The 19575-nt window shown below is 29.3% G+C and overlaps 2 protein-coding genes across 2 annotated transcripts in view; one reads left to right on the top strand and one right to left on the bottom strand.

Annotated features, from left to right (window-relative positions):
* The window catches only part of LOC106685897 (dual 3',5'-cyclic-AMP and -GMP phosphodiesterase 11A), a gene marked incomplete at its 5' end in the record, with an annotated part of 110559 nt that extends 107179 nt beyond the window's left edge, over window positions 1-3380 (top strand). Inside the window, 1 exon segment of the mRNA XM_067046612.1 lies at window positions 2047-3380. Within this exon segment, the coding sequence (XP_066902713.1) occupies window positions 2047-2181 (135 nt within the window).
* Window positions 3381-4621: 1241 nt separating this feature from the next.
* LOC106685901 (D site-binding protein) lies at window positions 4622-18832 on the bottom strand. The gene is made up of 4 exons (XM_067046611.1): window positions 18738-18832; window positions 13726-13860; window positions 6152-6303; window positions 4622-4846 (listed from the first exon to the last, which is right to left on the bottom strand). The coding sequence occupies exons 1-4, from the start codon at window positions 18790-18792 to the stop codon at window positions 4703-4705; spliced, it is 486 nt and encodes a 161-aa protein (XP_066902712.1). The 5' UTR covers window positions 18793-18832; the 3' UTR covers window positions 4622-4702.
* Window positions 18833-19575: the final 743 nt, after the last annotated feature.

The following is a 19575-nucleotide window of genomic DNA, read 5'->3' as shown; positions in this document are numbered from 1 at the left end:
AAAATATGTATAATAAAATAATACTTTATAAATACTTTCAACCTTTCATTTTGAACAGCCTTGATGAAGCCCTGCAAAGTGGGGCGAAACGTTGGACATTAAAATAGTTATTAACTATTTGTTCTTTTTTTTTTACCGCAACTCTGACCATCTTCTTATATTTATTTATTTTGATTTTCATTTTATAATAGTTGTTAGTCATAATGAGCCAAATTTAAAAAATTTGCAAAGTGTAACGAGGATCACCAATATCAGTTTTGTTCAAATCCTACTTTCTACTCTACCTTTCTATTACCCTAACTTTCTCTTCTATTAGCATTGTTCTTTATTTAGTGCGATAGTAACACTCCCTACATTTCTCGGTTTTTTCTTTTTTAACATAAAGATGAACTTTCCACAATGTATTCAGGGGAATTATTTAAGGCGAAGGAGAAACTTATTTGGGAAATGTCATTAAAAGTCAGGGACGCCAAAACTGGCAAAATGTTTTAATATGATCCAGAAGATAATAAATAGTAATATTAGTAGGTAATATTGATATAGTAATAATGAGATGTTACATAAAAAGATAATAAATATTTTGAGAGTATCAGAAAATGAAAATGAATATGGAGAAAAAAAAATTCTGAAAAAAACAAACTAGTAAACTAGTAATAATGGAAAATTAAAATGATTATATTGAGAAAATGATAAAATATATAAAAAGCATGTACTATATGGGATACTCAAGATGTAATGAGAAGCATTAAAGCATTAAAATATGAATAAAAATTATAATAAAAAAAAAATGGTAAAATACGATCCAAAAAAGGGTATTGGTATTGGTGGGGGAAACTAGTCCAGCCAGTGAGCCCCCTGGTCGTTTTTGCCAACCCCTGGCAGCTACCAGAGCTGCTGCCACTGCTGTGTATTAACCCAAGGTCAGAGTATCAAGATTCATTTTTTGGGACCACCAAAAATAAACATTAACTTTCTCTGGTGGAAACCCAACCCACAATTCCCGGGCACCCTGGGACAAACACTCCAACCTACATTGTCATCACCTCCTTATCCAAGGAAGATTAAGAAGTAGAACTAAAGGTAATAAGATGCGATCAACAGAAATAAATAACATAAGTAAGATAGAATGAATAAGGAAAGAATTAAAGTGAGGAGTACGATAATAAGAAGAAAGAAAATAATTAAATTCATAGAAAAGACTTACTGATGATAATTATGAGACTAACCATTTATCTTGAATGTTAATGTTACATGGCAAAGACATGAAACCTTCATTTGTAAGCAACAAAAAAAATCAGCTTTCAAAAATTTACTATTCACCATCTACTAATGATGTATTAATTTTAAAAAAATCTATGGAAAAGTAAATACTGTGACTAATATTGCCTTGTGAAATTTTGTTTCATTTTAATCATCTTATAGAGTATGCTTTTTTTTTTACCCTTAATCCATTATATTACTAGTAAATAATTAACATAAATAGTGGATTGATATTAGTTAGCAGTTGTCTTAAGATTGATTTTTATTTTAAGTCTCTTATTAAATTTTATCAAACTTGAATATAATATAATGATATAAATTAAAATGTTAAAATAAATGGAATTTGGTCTGGGTGCGGTCAAATTAAACTCAAATAGTAATATTTTGTTCTTTTTATTTGAGGCAACATTTCGCCCCATGTTGCAGGGCTGTTTTGACAGAAGTCAAAGTAAGAGTGAGTTTTATTGATACACAGGGTCAATCAGTAATCTCCCAGTATGTCAATAAAATGTTAACAATTTCTTTACATGGCCATTTATGAAAAACACGATAATTATTTGCACGTTTTATTGAGCTTTTTACAGTTAATCTAATACTTTGCTACTTCTAAAAATAATTACAATGATTAAAAGCAACTCTTTATGCAAGGTAAATAACTGTTTCAAACTCTGACTGTCATTCATTGAAGCAGCAATTTTCATAGAACTATAAATTTCCATTTTTAATCTTGACCAGTTATAATAGAGTTTAAATAATAAAACTTCTAATTACTCCATTCTGTTACAGTCATTGGGCAAGATGAATCCGAAATTGAATGTAATGACAGAAGGTGCTAGGGAAAACATTAAGCATTGGTCACTACTTGCTTCAAATGCAGAAACACAAAATTGTGACATGACTGATGATAATGAAGCAAGCTAACAAAAAAGTCAGAGAATGACTTTTTAAACATCTTGATTCATTTTATTCCAGGAAAAGAAGAGAAACAAATGGTTACACCTAAAAGGAGAATGGTGTAGAATGATTTTATTTATTTTTGTAACTTCTGATATAATCCTATTTATTCTTATTTTAAGAAACTTTATTTAAGAATTATGTATACACTAATGGTATACAAAATGTTTTATATTTATGAAAAACTAAGTAAAGTACCATATAATTTATTTTTATCCTAGATCCGTCCATTACGTTTTTTATTGGTTGTTTTGTTATAACAGATTTTTTACTTGTATTTTCTTGTAAACCTTAAATCATCAAAATTTTACCAGCCAGTTTTATTAATTTTTATTACATCTGTGTATTAGTACATTTTTCAGGATGATTCCAAATACTGGGAACAATGTCTATATTTCCTTAATCATTCCTAATGTTGCACCAGAAATAGACTGAAATGTATTAATTACTTATAAGAGAAGCCAGTATTGTACATACCAAGTAAGTAAGTTGGATAGCTTATAATTATGTACTTTATAATCATACCAAGATAATATCAGAAATTCTATAAATTATTCAACTTGAAATAATTTTTATAAACTTATAATGCTATCTTAGATGTCATGCAATATTTTCTGCAGTTTAAGGCAAAACTTAATGAATTAATAGCATGTTATTAAAGACAATTTTTAAGATCACTTAAATTCTTACTCGCTGTTATGTACTTGTACTCTATATGACTATGGAAAGAGCTTTAAATAAATGAAAAATAGTTTATAATGGAAAAGAATAAGTAAGGGACTATTCAGTGACAACTTTTTTTTCCAAGTTTCTATTGATCACAACATTTAAACTGCTTAGCCAGATAACTTACCCTTAGTTAGGGATCACATATTGCTATGAATAGAATGTATCTATCCAACTGTTGTCTGTTTCCCTCTTACTATTACTTATAATAGAAGTGTTCTTTGTAGATAGAATTATTCGCTTCAATAAATTCTCCAACAATAGGCCATAATAAAATATTTGTAGATAAAGTGACCTAATTTTTCTAAACTTAAATAGGGTATATTTCTATGTTTTAACTGTATCACTATATTTTGCATATATTTATGAATATGTAAATACTTTTATGAAAAGCAATTCATTCATATTATTCTATATCTAAAATTTTACTAAATGAAAAAAAAAAGTGCAATAATTATCTGTAAATTATGTTATAAATCAATAAAATGTTTTAATATGTTGGTGTTTTTTTTTGTTTTGTTTTTTATCGGCTTTAGGTTTAAGCTCAGTCTCATGTATCCAAATTACTCTTGACTAAATAAAAACGAATTTTTTGTAATAATAATTTATATTTATGGGAAAAGTTATATTGAGCTTTTTCAATTTAAACAGCCTATGATGAAAAATTTTGTGATACGCACTTTCTGACATATTTTACTACTTTTATATCGTAAAAAATTAAAATCCTCAAAAGTAAAGTACATTTATAAATGAGTTCCCAGAAAGTATTTTCAATTGCATTTTCAGACTCTCAGGGTTTCAGAAAATAATCAATGTTCTTGAAAATACATGATTAGGGACTGATTGGTCAATATTGAAAAACCTTCATTTTTAAGTCTAGGAGGTTTCAAAAAATTGATTTTGAAAAAGAAAATTATGGACAACCTAAGATAATTTTTGAGACTTGTAATTCGAAAGTATTATTTTGTTCAAATTGATCATTATTTAATACTAACCCTACATTATAAAGGATCCTACCTGTTATAGAATAATAAACATGCTGTCTGTCACAGGTAAGCAACGACTACTAAATTATACATAATAGTTTGGTGCAAGTCCACATGTTATTGGTCACTAGCTAAGTTCACCTGACCCAACCATCAGGCGGCATCTGGCAGTCAACTGGTAAATTTGACCTTGTTCCATACAAGATCTGGAGATAGATCCATCTGCTTGTTGTTACCTCATCTTCACCAGTATCTTAAAATTATTTCATTTGCTACTCTTCAAATCTTCTGACAAACTAGATTATCTTTCCTTGATATACCCTCCCACATCACCCTTGTCTTGTTCAACTACAAGGATATCACCCAAGATCAGGTGAAAAAATAGTATACAAAGTAAATACTAGAAGAGAAATGTCAAGATTTTAAAAATAAAGAACACTCATTCATAAAATTTTTTATATGTTGAAAAATTAAAAATATTGCTAAAATTATTGTAGGAATCAGTAACCCTAAGGAGTGAAGGTGACAAAGAAGATAAATAAATAAAATAAATATATATTTCTTAATAAAGCAACAAACTAAAAATAATTTATATTCTCAATTTTAATATCAATAAATATTAATGGAATAATAGATTTACATTATTTACATAAATTCTAGTTCATTATGATTTTTAGAACTATTTACTTGACTAATTATGCCTGTAACATCCAGAACTTTATTTCATCTAATATAAGAAAGTGAGCCCAATAACATTACTAGACAAAATTTTTGTTTCAAATAGTGCACACATCCAAGGCTTCATATTTTTGCTGATGCAAAAGCAGCTCCCTGAGGGACTGAGCTTCTTCCCTCAATGTTATAACTTGTGCTCGAAGTATTGCATTTTCATGTTCTAACATACTAGCACGTAATGCAATCTGTGGAATTTTGGATTATTTATTACTATTTAATGGACTTTAAGATTACAAAATAATATTACTAATCTATTAAATTAAAATGGATCTATGCCATTTCAAACAATCAACATGAGTGTAAATAATATAGGAGAGAAAAATGTAATTAGTTTCTTTGCAAAAGCTCTAGAAATGGTAATATGTAGATATTTTTTATATATGACAAGAATTGTACATAAAATAGTGGAAATCTATTTAGTAAGTAGTGGACATTATTATTTCTCATAACTATATTCACTAGAAAAAAAATTGAGCAAAATTAAAAACCTAATTACAGTGAAAGAAAGGAGAATCTTAAAAATTCATGATTAGTATGGTAGCTCAGTGAGTATAGCACTGTGCCCCTTTCTCCTGTCTCCCAGGTTCAAGTATGCATGTACCAGATAACTATTTATTATGTTTCATCAATCCTGGGGTCAAGAGATCCCTTGAGAAACATTCTTCCTCTATAAAATAGATACTTTTAATTAAGAGAAAACATGGAAGTTGAGCATGATCATAAACAAATCACCTCCTTGCAGGGCCATTGGTCAAGAATAGGCTTAATCGACAAGCTGCCAGTGGATATTAAGCTGTTTGGGTCGTTGTGTGATTTTATATTTTTATTGCAGCTTCGTCAATAAAAATAATTCCATATGAAATTATCTAGCATTTGGAATTATCAATACTAATATTACATTCATGAGATATTCCATCTTAAGATATTTTGCAAAACAAATTATAAGTGCTATGGGACCTAAATAAGTTTGTGAAACTTTTTTCAATGATGGCATTTACAATGAATTCATCACATGCTTCATTAATTGATGCCTATTAAGAAAATTAGCAAAAAAGTATAAGATAAAACATAAATATAGATTTTCATAAATTTAATGGAAGAAAAAAAATATCACATTAATTAAGATTCAAGAGTTAATTATATTGAATCACAATATAAATATAAAGTTTTATTCATTTTGTATTTATATAACATAAATAAGTAATTTAATTCAGGTAGACACTTAAGGAAAACATGCTTTTATAATGAAGAGTATGTTTACCTGAAGTGTAGTAAACTAATGTTATGGTTATATACCTCATGAAGGTATTTAGTTTGGACAGGAACTACCTTATCATGTACTGAACACAATGCAATTCATCAGTTAAAGAAGAACAGATTTTTTAAATTACAATATATCTATATATCATTTACTTTTTATGTAAGACTAGCATTTAATATCTTTTAAGTACATAAATCTCTTTAAATGTTGAAAAACATTAACTTTATACCTGATCTTCCCTTAATCGTCTGGCATCTCTGGATTTTTTAGCTGCTTGATTGTTCCGTTTTCTTCTCTCATAATATCTCTCATCTTTCTGCTCCTCTGGAATCGGTTTCTTTTCACTTCTAGGTCTTCTTGGAGAACCAATGCTTCTGAATGCTAAAGCAGGCAGTTTTTATTTTAATTGTATTTAATTGTTAATGCATCATTAATAACTATACAGATTTGAAATGCAGTTCATTAAATTTGAATATATTTTTTAATAAACTGGAATCTTCTGACATTTCACTAAAATGTTTCTATTGATATTTGAATCACCACAACCATATTTAAATCCTAAATAATATTAATAATGAATAAATTTAAATTCAATTAAAGATGATCAAAATAATGTTTGTTTGTTTTTATTTAATGATTTTAAAGCTCTTAAAAGATAAACAAGTTTCCATTATTTAAAAACAAATTAAATTAATTATTTTGACAAAAAAAAATAGTGCTTATTTCATATCTTTCTCCTCATTACTAAAATGTATTGAAAAAATATAATCAACTGAGCTTAATGAATTTCAAAGCTAACCAAGTTCCCACTTGGATAACTTAGAGAAATTTGGCATTAAAGACTTGCTAGACAATTTCAATGAGGATGAAACCAATCTGGTATTGAAAACCACTTCATTGCTCATTGATTCACTAAGTTTTATTAAAATCGTTAGAGCTGTTTTGGAGAAAATCGAAAAATTTATTTTATGAAGTGAACCCACACCAGGTCGGTCCATTTTAGCGAAAAAATTGCTGTCCCGTCCCAGGCATATACCCCCCTTAAATATGTAATTTCAGTTTCGTGCGACTTTTCGATTTTGAGCTAGTCTTTTCGCATTCAGATACACACAGACCATTTTGCGCGACATGGTTATTTGGACTCAGGAGACTTCTGAATATATATTTACGTAAAAAATTAGTAAAAAAGCACAGCCGCAGTACTTTCACTTACTTATATATGGAATATATATGTAAGCCATGGTAAGAAGAGGCCGTGCCTTAGACGTTGTATTTCGAGGATGAAGGAGATGCTGGATAAGGTCTGAAGTCCATGCTGTTAGCAAAGCACTATGCGTTGTTTTGCTCTCTATTACCTTTAATATTGTATCCAACGTAAAATTATTGTACATTAAAAATAGGAATTAAGGAATGTGTAAAAAGAAAATAAATAAGTTTAATTATCAGTAGTAGTCCGTGCCCATACTTGACACCCATATGCGGTCTAAAACATGCCAAATGACGAGATAAAAAAAAATATGAATATAAATTTATGACGTTCAAAATGTATAGATGAAGTGTATTTCATGTTCCCTCGATACAGATTAACTATTTCCTTTTTTTTTCAAACTTTATAAATGTCAATAAACGCTTAACGATTTTCTCTCAAGAATAATGCTAATGTAGTAATTATTTTTAAAAAAATTCTAAGTGTATGTTTTAAGATTTATCAACAAATATAAAATTTATTAGTAAATCAATCTATTATATATATTTTTTTTTCTAAAGTAGGAACTTAAATTAAAACATACTTTCTTTTTTTTTTATCCTTTTCACTATCTTTATCCTTCTTCGACGTTTTGGTCCTCCGGCCATTATCGAGGAGACCTTTAAAATTTATTTATCTATATTTTAATTTTTTTTTATTAGGCTATTAACTTTTTCATTAAGCTCAAGTCGATTAAAAAACATTTATATTCTTATTTCATTCAATTTTAATTTGTTTACTTATTGTCACACTATACATTTTTTGTTGAAAAAGTCCTGGATCAATTAATTTTAAGGATCTTTTTTCATAATGGCCTGAGAACATAACCTTTAGAGACCATATAAGATGAGAGCGAAAATTATTTTTAAAAAAATTGGGTTGTAAATTATAAAATACTTCTCAAGTTCTAGCCGTCTACTACTTTGATAAATGATTCATAACTGTGGAAATGTATTTCTCATATGTTTCTTTCAGTTGATAACTACGTCTTCTTACAAGTTCGTCTTATCTGCTAACTATTTTCTAGAAACTATCGGATATTAATTTTCAATGAATGAACTGCGATGAAGGTAAAAAAAAAAAAAAAATGACAGCATCGCTTCTCTAATATTAAGGGAAGTAGTTTGCTTGATAATGGTTGGCGAGAAAGAGGCTCATCATAACTGCTCTCCCATTTACAGGTAGTTTGGGGTCGAAAAGAGATCAAACTCCCTCTCATTAGCTGTAATTGACTCGGTATTATATGGAACTTTTGTAATGGCGAGGGATATAAAATCGTTTAGTCTTGAAACTAAAGCAATTAAAAGTTGGCCGTTTTGGTACACCATCTATAATAAATAACAATAATCGTTTAGGTCTTCGTCGGAGCAGAAATGTTAACCAGTTTCGTGTTGAAAGATCATTTTATATTTTATTTATATAATTGTATTCTGTTTTCTCTGTTTGTAAAATACAGCGAACAAAAAAAAAATAAAACATAAAAATATTCATGATTGAAAAAAGATCATTTGGATGTAATCGATAACTAACATACATTAATAAGGTGCGTTCATACCTGTGCAGTAAAAGTTGTTATTTACAAAAAGTTAATTATATTCGTATATAATAATACATAACATTGTTTGTTATTGTATTAATAATATATAAACTATATATTATAAGAAATAACTTATAATATAAATAAATAATATACTTATTATTATAAATATATACGGGGAAATGATATCTCTCTTATGGTTTCAAGATAATCGTATAAAAATTTCATTGGTAAATCTTATGCTACACTAAATGTAACAACAGTTTTCATAGCCTAACGTTGTGAGCCCTTCTTTAGGAATAGTTAAACAACTTGAAATGTTTTTGTCGGTATTTCTTCAGGTTCTCTGGTAGTTCTATTTTTTTTTTTTTTTTTTTAAATTAAGTATTATTAATTTTAACAAGCAGGAATGTAACTATAACAGATAATATTAAAAAAAGAAAGAGGAAAGTTCAAGTCAGAGAAAATTGGAAAAAATTAAAATAAAAAAAAATAAGAAGAAGAGAAATTCAAGAAAAACTTACTGGTTCCTGTCTGGAAAGAGAATTCTTTATAAAATTCTCAATGTCGTTGAGGAATTCTACGAGGAAAGGAAGCTCGTGAAGGCATTGTTCGTATTTTTTGTATTAATATATAAAAAAAAAAAATCTAAAGATATCAGAAGACTGCAGAACCGACAATACCACCAAAGATATGGACTAACTATTACTTTTGTTCGAAAATTAGTTGTGAATTGTATTATTTTGATATCCACCATTTAACGTTTTCACTTATTTAAAAGTATTTAACACAACAATGTACTTATTATATTGCCATTTTAATTACTCTTTTTTGTATTTGCATTTTAACATAGCTCAGGAGTTCATATATCATGATATGTATTCATTTTTATCAAGGAGAAGATTTAAAAGAAGTTTTCCATACTTTTTTTTTTATAAGTCAGTATATTGAGTTTTGAATTTATATATTTTGGTATTTTAAATAGTTAGTTTCTTTTTTTGAATAGTAGTAGAAGAATATCAATGGACATTAGTTCTAGAGATTCTCTTGATAATGAATGTATAAATATAAATAACTTTGGTATATTATATCTCAAAACTACTACTACTTTGCTCCATTTTGTTCAGCTAACTCCTCAATTGCTATTTTTGACAAAAATTTCAAAACGATTGTGATGCTAACTTTGACCAGTAACGAAATATTAACATTTTCAAGGAACCAGTGTAAACGAAATGAAATGATATTAAATGTTTTGTTATAAATAGCAATGTTAATAAATCTTTACTATTGACCTGTTTAAACAGTAGGTATAAAAAGTTAATAGCACGTGCTATAAGGAATTTAATTACCAGCATAAGCCCCCTTTAAACCAAAAATTATATACTACGAAAGAAACTACGGAAAATGACGTTTTAATCATTTACTTATCATTTCTTTTAAACTGCTGTAGTATTATTTAAAGTAATAAGATACATTTCAAAGAATTAAATAAATACTGGAATATATTTGTTGAGGACACGGGAAAAATAGAAACTGCTGTATAAGCAAATGCAAATAGCGGTGGGAAAACAAATGTATACATCAGTGAGGTTTTTGAAACTAAGGTTTTATCTCTCATCAAATTAATTTAGGAAGTTTTTATAATTGAAGACCATTGGAGAACATTGAATTTTTCGTTTTTCTTGAATTTCAAGGAGAACAAAGTTCACCTTGGAATATTTTGTATATTCACAAGAACCTGGTTGGAAAAAATAAATAAATATAGATTCCATGCGTAATATAGAATTTGTTACAATTTTCAAATTTAAAAATAAATGTAAAACTAGTTTACTCATTTAAGAACTCTTGCATTAGAAATGTTTGCTTCTACTCTTTTATTCTTTCTGTATATAGCCGATATCATTCATATAACCAGGAAAGTGTATTAAACACACAAAATTGGTAAAATTGCATACGTTATGATGACCATATTTAAATAACATCATACGTAACAAGTAATTACGTTACCCCACTGGAAATAATCACTTTATTTTTACAATTAAGATTCAGCTATTCATAAACTTATATTGACTATGAATTGTACTCGCTGAGACCTCACAGCTAGACCGTGCATGAATGGATGTTTTAGGCGGGAACTACGAACTACGAATGTTTTGTGAGTACCCGAGGGTTTGAATAATTTGAGACATGGAAATTGGTTGAGCCGTACACTCAAAAAAACGTTAGATATTCAGAAACAGACTTACTAAACTTATTTAGTGTAGTATTTTTTTCAATATTTCTGCTCAAATTATTTAAATATTCTTGAATGATAAAATGAGCAATAAAGCCCTTGAATCAGTTAAGTCATTAGCTCAAAAAGTTATATAAGCACAGACGGACAGACTAAACCCAATCATTTTCAAAATCTTGTACTCAACTTTTTTCAAAACATTTACAATACCTAGTTGAATAATTTGAGCCACCAAAAATAAAAATCGACTGAGCCGTTCCCACAATCGTCGCTCAGATTACAATAAAAATCTAAATATTTTGTGTGTAGTAAAATAAAATTATCAAGGAAATCCCTAAACATTAATTTTTACAACATTTATTGGTGCTGATACCGTAGTAAGTTATTTAATAAAGTTAATAACATTTAATTCAACAAGTAATGGCCAAAATCCAACGAAAAAAGACCCATGGACCTGGGAAAAAACGAAGCATGAGCTAATTGTCCCATGGTAAACATGACACTGCGGAAGCTAAACTTGGGTTTGACCCGTGTCTAATTCGTGCACTATCTCAAAAACTGTTCACTTTTGGTCTTTTAACGCACAGACAACCCGTCGGTGCCCTTTTTCCGCGGGAACAGTCTCTGTCATCTTCAATTTATAAAAAAAAAAAAATCAACATATATTAGATTCATATGCCTTTTTTTTAAATCAACAATATTCCATATCTTAAGTGTTATTCAAAAGTTTTTAACATATTTTTTTTAGTTTGAAAATACTTTATGACATCAGTTATTTACGAAACCATATTATTTATAAAACATATTTTAGTAACAAATGGTTTTCTTTGTTCGGTTTTATCAATTCTTGATTTTTCTTGACTGAATTTTAAATTCAAATTGATATTTTTATTAGTTATTTTTATATATTTAAAAAAATATTAAGGTAAATGAAAGCTTATTAAAAGTTTATAAAAGAAGACTAGAGGATGAAACAGAAATAAAGTAATGTTTTAAAATATACTTACCAGCACGAGAACATATACTTTTTTACGATAGGTCAGACACCCACTACACTTCCCCTTTCACAACACTATAAATTGAACCTCGTTATGTTCCTTGCTCTGAAGATTTAGGAATAAATTCTATGAAGTATTCATTGAAGGATGTGTTTAAATAAAAGAGAAAGGCCATTAGGTCTACAGAAATATTTACGGATTAGAATCAAAAAAGATATCCAAAAAAATAATCCGAGCACATTCCATCAAAATGTGAGATCAGCGGTTGGTATGAACTCACAAAAGGTGTGAATGGGATAGGTGTGAACCAACCTTGAGATACTACTCCTCCACTGTCCGTACATGCTTGTAAGGAACATAATTGGTTCTCCCGAACTAGATCTCATAATTTCTCCCAACGAATGTGGGTTTCTGCGTGGAGCAGAATGGTCTTGAATAGTTTATACATTATCTGCGCCCCATACGCAGAGTCTCTGAGATGACTAAGCACAATATTGTGAACAATATTACTTTGAGGCACTGAGGGTCAAACTGCTGAGGAAAAATGGAGTCGGCGCTCAAAAAAAAATGATCTATCTCTGCTGATAGGCGACAAGAACTTTCTAGTTCTACGAACTATGTACTACTGTATTACAGGACGTTTGAGTACAGTTAGCAAACCATGGCTAATTTGAAAACCTGATTAGATTCAACAACAAGAAGCGAAATTTTTGCTAGATGATCAAGGGGGCAAAGAAGAATATTGAGGTCGCTCTGGAAACAATGGCGTGATTTTAAGTTAAGATGTGACCCATGCCCATAGATTAGTTAAATTGATTTATAAAGATTTTTAATGTAAAGTTTCAAATCAACCTGGCTCATCAGTTGTATCCCAAACTCTTCAATCTAATACCACAACATTGAAGAATAGTGTAAAACCAGGAGGATTGAAATAAATTCCATCAATATAAATGTGATTTATTTACACTTCATTGTAAAACAATGACTTCCTGTCCTACAATATTCTTTAGTACTCCTCTTATCTCTATCAATTTACCCAGGACTAAATCTGGACAAACGACTAAGTTCGAATCGTTATCCAAGACTAAAACTCCTCGTCGAATCCGACTACACTTTCTTTACAACACTATTACAACACTTTCTACCCAAACGGTTTAAACTTTCAGTTAGTGTCAAAAGACTCATTTATATGACTATAATAAGGCCTATTTGGATTAGAATTTTGGTGCTCCACTAAACCATTAAATTCCTCTCGTACCCTTACAATCCTTACAATCCAAGATCCTTTGTAAAATCCTCAATGCTCTATGCTTACTAATTAAATCATTTATAATGACCTCAATGTTCCATATGTTGCCAATTTTGCCTGAAGCAGACATCAGAGTTCTGCCAGTGGGTAGATTCTCCAAAACACTCTATCAAACCATTAGGGAATAGGGAACACAATATATATGTTAGATGTATTTTTTAGTTTTTATATATACTAGGTGTATTTTTTTATTGTTTTAGTGCAATTATAAATTTTATAAACAAAAAAATGTAAAGATACACTGAGTGAATGATCGTTGTAAATGATTATTTAGGGGTGGGGGGGGGAGAGAATGTGTTAAACTAAACTACATGATGGAAGGACGATTTTGCTGTGAATCAGATTTTTTGTGCAGTCATATTTACTTTTCCTCTTAATCACCCATTCCCCATGAAATGATAATGACAGTCCTTTTTAACTTATTCGATTCAACTCTTTTATCTAACTTTAACTTTTAGCTATGAACTAATCGGGACCCACCTTTGAGATCAGGCTGTGGCAGAGGCAGAATGGGAGTCGGGTAGTGGTGGTGTGGGGGCGGCAGGTACAGCGGGGGTTGTCCTCCGAGCTGCTGGAACGCCTCTATCCCCCCACTCCTCTCCAAATTGCATTCTCCTGCAAGGATTCCTGATTTTAAAAATGTTAAATTATAATGCATAAATTAATTAAAACATATAGGTATACTTGCTGGATTAGACGTTATGTTTGTGTGATAAACCCGGGAAAAGCAAACAGGCAAGGCGAGGAAATTAATCAAATTTAACATTAGTAATTATTAAACAATTTTATTTTATTTATTTGTTTTTGTAATGGGATTCATTTTCGATTGATAAATAAATAACAATAAAAATGATTGCGGAAAATTATTTTGACCATTGGAGATTGGAGATTAAAATACAATAAAAGAACCGAAAAAACAACCTGGCAAATACCTCAGAAAATAGAAAAAAAATCAAAAAATCACCATATGTTTGAAACTATATATTTTATTAATATGACGGGTGCAATGATACACGTTACAAAACGGCAAAGAATTAAGGCCGGAACGTTATTTACATGTTAAAAATATATAAATAATGTAAAACTGTTAATGTAAATGTAACAAATATTTATTGTTACGTAGTTTTATATAATAAAAAAATATGGTCCAAATTTTTTTTTGTCAATCATTTTAAGTGATATTTATTAAATATATTAAAATTTTAATTGTTATTGAGTAGATTACAATTCTAAATCAGAAGTAACTTAATTTTTAATCAAACCCGAACTCTAGTTAAATTCAGTCTGGTAACTTCATGAACTATTAATTTTTTAAATTGGAAATGCTATCAGAAATAGAAAAGTGGAAGGTATATATAGTGTATAATAAGGGATGTCGACGTTAAGGCCTAAGCTGTATAATCCAGTCCATTTGTGTTCAAAAAGGATACGATGTAGACAGTTCTGTTGTAATTGTTTTAGTGGCTTACTTTATGTTTTGGCAAGTGCTATACACTGCCGTCCAATCATATTTTTTTTTTTCGTAAAATATGAAGAATCGTAAAGAGAATTATCAGAAGCACCAGTTTTTTAAAACTTATATTACTTTACAAGTAACATATTCAACGCCAAAGAAAATTCTATATTAAAATAAAGAAGATAAAATTATACAAGATTTACGATCTTATCAAGGTTTTGTACAGTGTGTGGATTTCGAACAATTAATCAAATATAAAAGGTTATATGGTATTCAAAATGGGCTTGCGGTTGTTTTTTTGCTTGTTTTTACCAAATTACATTATTTTTTAAATTTATATTTTGAGTGCTAAGCACGAATCTAAAGTTGTCCAGCTAAGTGTTTTTCACTTAGGTATGACAAATCAAAAAACAAATACTTTATTTTTGCTAATAACATTGAAAAACAAACTTTTACGCTAAGGTGATCATTACACTATATGCTATGTTAAAATAAACACGACAAAATAACCTGTAATTCAAGTTCGTATATGTTTTCTATACCATGTGTGGTTTTCGAGTGATGCGTTTTTTAAATACCCTTGAAATAAAAAAGATACCGTAAAATCTTAATCATTTTAGATTGTTTTGTATATTCCAATATTCTAAAATCTAATTTTAAATCATATTTTTTTAGGTTACTACTTAAATAGTAAAGAAGAAAACTGAAATGTATTTCATTTTCCCATAATTACATCGATCATTATAAAACTTTAATCTATAATTTACAAATCAATAATTTTATAAGCATTTCAGTTTAATTATTAAATTATTAACCGTTAAGATCATATATTATTATTGGTTACTAATTGCTCTGCATAGAGCTATATACCTATAGAAAGAATTAGTAAATATCATATTCATCATTCAGTTTGAAGTAAGATTATTGTTAGTTTATTGGAATTGTCTGCTACTTAAGAATCAGGGTAGTACGTGTGTATTCTGGATTTTCCATTGATGTAAATAACTCATGGGTTATTCCGAGTTATCAGACCTCTTTGTAGCCTAGAACCTTGCAAAAATCCCACCATCCCAATTTGAAATCATAAGAAAACAATTCCTAGAACCACCCAAGGTTTGCAACCAGCTGATAAAATTTTAAATTAATGATTTATAATGGACAATTTAGTTTGGTAAGTCATAAGTAAACGAAATAGATGGTATAGAAAGAGTTAAAGAGGTATGATTAGTTTACATACAAGTGGATCTCATCTTTCTTGTTTATTATAGGAATTAATCTTGACTTATTTGAATATTGCTTATTAGCCCTTAACGCCTGTGTATCATGTGATATATAAGATACCGTTTGTATCCGAGGGAGTTTCACCTTAGTGCTACTGCACCGGTTCGAATCTGCGGGTTGACTTTTATTTCGTAGTGACCCCACGGAATGAAAACCTGACCACCCGACGCGGGCTAGAATAGGTTGAGAACATGTAGTTGATCTCCTCCACCCGTATGTCAGAATAGATTACGTAGGAGGTAATAAAAAAAAGCATCATATGATATACAACATACATTTTAAAATATTAGTGTTATTGATTATTAGGAATGATCTGAAATGCTATAAAAATACGTGTTTACACTATTTTCCGATTATTAACAGTGATTATTAACAAAGCTCAATCGCGCGAAAAACGCTCAATGTATAAAATATATATATATTATATAAAGAACATGAATTTTACGTTTTTTTCTTATCTTTATTTTAGTGAAGGATTGTCTAATCTTAAAAACTTAATTTACAAGTTAAAAACAAAAAAATAGTTTTTCATATATGCCGAAGAAGCATTTGTTAAAAAACTTCAGATTCGTGTTAAGAACTCTAATTATCATAATTTAAGTCACTAAAAACAAATAGATCAGAACGTTTCACCTCAAAGCTATAAGGTTAACAGCATTTAAACTATTCCGTGAAAACCAATAGAAGAAAAAAAAATTATAAGAACATGATGAATCGTAGGTAATTTTCACATTATATTTTATTTATAGAAAAAAATATGCAGTTAGGCACTAAAAACAAGTATACTTGAGCATTCCACCTCAAACTACCGTTTAATTTGACTAGTAGTCCTCCCTCAATGCTAAGAAAAATAATATCTGAGAATAATAAAAATGAGGTCAATAAACTTTGTGGAATTACATGGGTCCACATAAAAAAAAAATACAAAAGATTAGAGGTTATAATAAAGGGATTTTGTAGTCCCAGCGTCATACTATTTTATTTTGTATAACTTCTATATTTTTATAGTTACACATTTTTTACAGGTTTTATTTAGTTTTTTTTTTTTTGCATACTTCCCCGCTTCCGAAAATAGAGAAGTTTTGTATTCAAGCAGGGAGTAAACAAATAGTTTTTCCTAACAAACTAAAACTTCTGCTTGTGTTTTTTAGTTTTAGACATCTAACCAATAAAATCGTTTCTCCGCCTGTCTGTTGTTAAATTCTTGTTTTAGCGTTACATTTACTGCTGTTAATTTGATATTAATAAAATTTTCAGAAAATGTGCAGGTTGGCCCCATTTCAATATGATGCGGGACTAAGCACAAACGTATTTTCTTTTTAAAACCTCTATAGAGTGTTCAAGACTCAATCTTCGAGACTTTTGGAAATTTCACAAAGAAACTTGGCAGGTATTGGTTATGGTGAATGAAATTTTATTTAGTACTGTAGTTAAGTCGACAGTACAATCTGTTTCAGTTCTCCTGAATAAATAATTCTGGAATTTTCATTGAGAAGAGATATTTTCAGTGTGGCATCCTTTTATAAATTCTAATTTAAAATTGTTTTTATATTGATGAATATTTCGATCAGCAGTGTCCTAAATGCTTAAATGCTGCCATTAGGCACCGTAATCATTTCTAAAAATCCGTCAACACTATATTTATAACAGGGATTTGAGTCTCTCTAGGGGGTTTACAGCTTCTGAAGTGGAGAACGGCTTACCAGCGGAACATGTTCAAAATAGAAAATACATTAAAAATATCTACACTCACTTTCCTTTTCTCAAAGATCAATACAAAAACTGTCTAAAACAAAAACATCAATATAAAAAACTGATAAATTTTTTTTTTCTGCACATTGGGTGCACTGCGAAAAAACCCTGAGACACTATGTCTAATATTTTTCACCCTAATTTTACCAAAAACGTTCATTGAAATCAGTGATCCCTTGTCCGTTGTCTTACTTATCATCTAAACAACTTGGTTGAAGAAGCTTGGCATAATATAAGTTCATAACCAATATGACACTATTTAACCATTGCAGAAACAAGAATATAGTTATGCCATTTTATTCATTGACATGTTGATAAAAGGAGACCTTCCCTTTTTCCCTCCTTAACAATTCAACATATGCATTCAATATTTAAGAAGTAGGCATTGAACTGTTAATGTGCGATAGATATTTCTGAATGTTTATCCCGAATTCGTAGAATATTGGCCTATGTATGGTGGTAGCAGGATTATGCACTTTAAAATTTAAAAAAGTGTAACTGCTTTTTCTTTTGACAAGTTATTGTCAGGCTACTTTTTAAAACAATGAAAAGACGTTTGTTTTATTTACTGTTCTTATTAGTATTCGATAATGACATAAAGATTCGATATTTATTTGACAAAACTGGAAGATATAATAAATTTACTATAAAATGTATTTGATTTATTTGTGTATTAATTTACTCTGATCAAACTAAATTACGTACTAGTAAAACTAAAATATTTATATGCAATTATACTAGGTATTTTTGCTCCTGCAAAATCTGTATTATTGTTCATCATTAATTTTCTTATACCTGTAAAAACTAGAAAAAAATACTAAACTCATTTACAAACAATTAATTGCAGTATCGTTTGGGAGACAACTGCATATATTATTATTGAAACTAAATGACTGGTTGTACGAACCAAACGAAGTGGCGCTCAATGTTTTTAATGAGTGGTAGCAAAAACGAGGAGCAGGTAATATGCTTTAGGGAAAAAGTGCTGACTAAGCTTTTCTACCTGTTCCAATGTACTGATTGTAACTAGTCGTGAGGAGGTGTAAGGCCGAGAACATCGTCACAGGGCCGAAAGATCCAAGAGCATTCCCTTCCAGGTCTTAACGGCCACTGGAGGTCCTTTATCGAAAGACCGCCCACTGATAAAACCACCCAATCATTTAGCTCCTTCTGTCCCCATAGCGACCCGTACACAAACCCTAATTAGTTCCTCATTGGTCTTCTACAAGGGTGAGACCGATGCCATGGAAGGAAGAAGGGGCACCAACTTATATTCTTGGTGCTACCCTGGTTTTGATTTAACTAAAGGATTCAAAGCTTATTTTAATAAATAATTTCCTGTTTCTAAATAGTGTGAAATGTTTGGTACAAACTACAAAACCAACTAATTTTTTAATCGGTTCAATGAACTAACAAATTCAAGGCGTTTCGTTATAGGAAACGAAACTAGTTTTGGTGTACAACGATCGAATTCTTTTTTTTTTTATATTCTTTATATTACATCTCGTATATATTATTGTATGTATTATAGAATTATAGTATTATATATTTTATTTTTTATAATGTTTTCTTATTTTTAATCAATTTCACTCCATATTTATTAGGAATACCAATTCGGTCATCAGCTACCATACCTAATTATTATTATATATATGTATGTATAGTTGACCGTAAAAATTGATATATAGGGAGTTGGTCAGGGTTGCGGTCAATAGTGAAACAAAAATAGTTTACAACTATTTATTTTCCATAAAAATAGATTTATTTTATTACTATTTATTTTCCAGGAAAATAAATAGTTGTAAACTATTTTTGTTTCACTATTGACCGCAACCCTGACC

This window comes from Halyomorpha halys, unplaced genomic scaffold, assembly GCF_000696795.3.
Source record: "Halyomorpha halys isolate HHAL.00 unplaced genomic scaffold, Hhal_1.1 Scaffold752.1, whole genome shotgun sequence".
Classification (NCBI taxonomy): Eukaryota; Metazoa; Arthropoda; class Insecta; order Hemiptera; family Pentatomidae; genus Halyomorpha; species Halyomorpha halys.
Note: the sequence above shows the minus strand (reverse complement) of the source record. Positions and strands in the feature narration are given on the sequence as shown.

Coding starts and splice junctions, on each gene's coding strand:
- LOC106685901 (XM_067046611.1), bottom strand. CDS start 18,792: ATGTTCTCGGCCTTACACCTCCTCACGACTAGTTACAATCAGTACATT. Junction 6,304..13,725: donor GCCACAGCCTGATCTCAAAG/GTGGGTCCCGAT, acceptor TGCCTGCTTTAG/CATTCAGAAGCATTGGTTCT. Junction 4,847..6,151: donor GACGATTAAGGGAAGATCAG/GTATAAAGTTAA, acceptor AAAATTCCACAG/ATTGCATTACGTGCTAGTAT.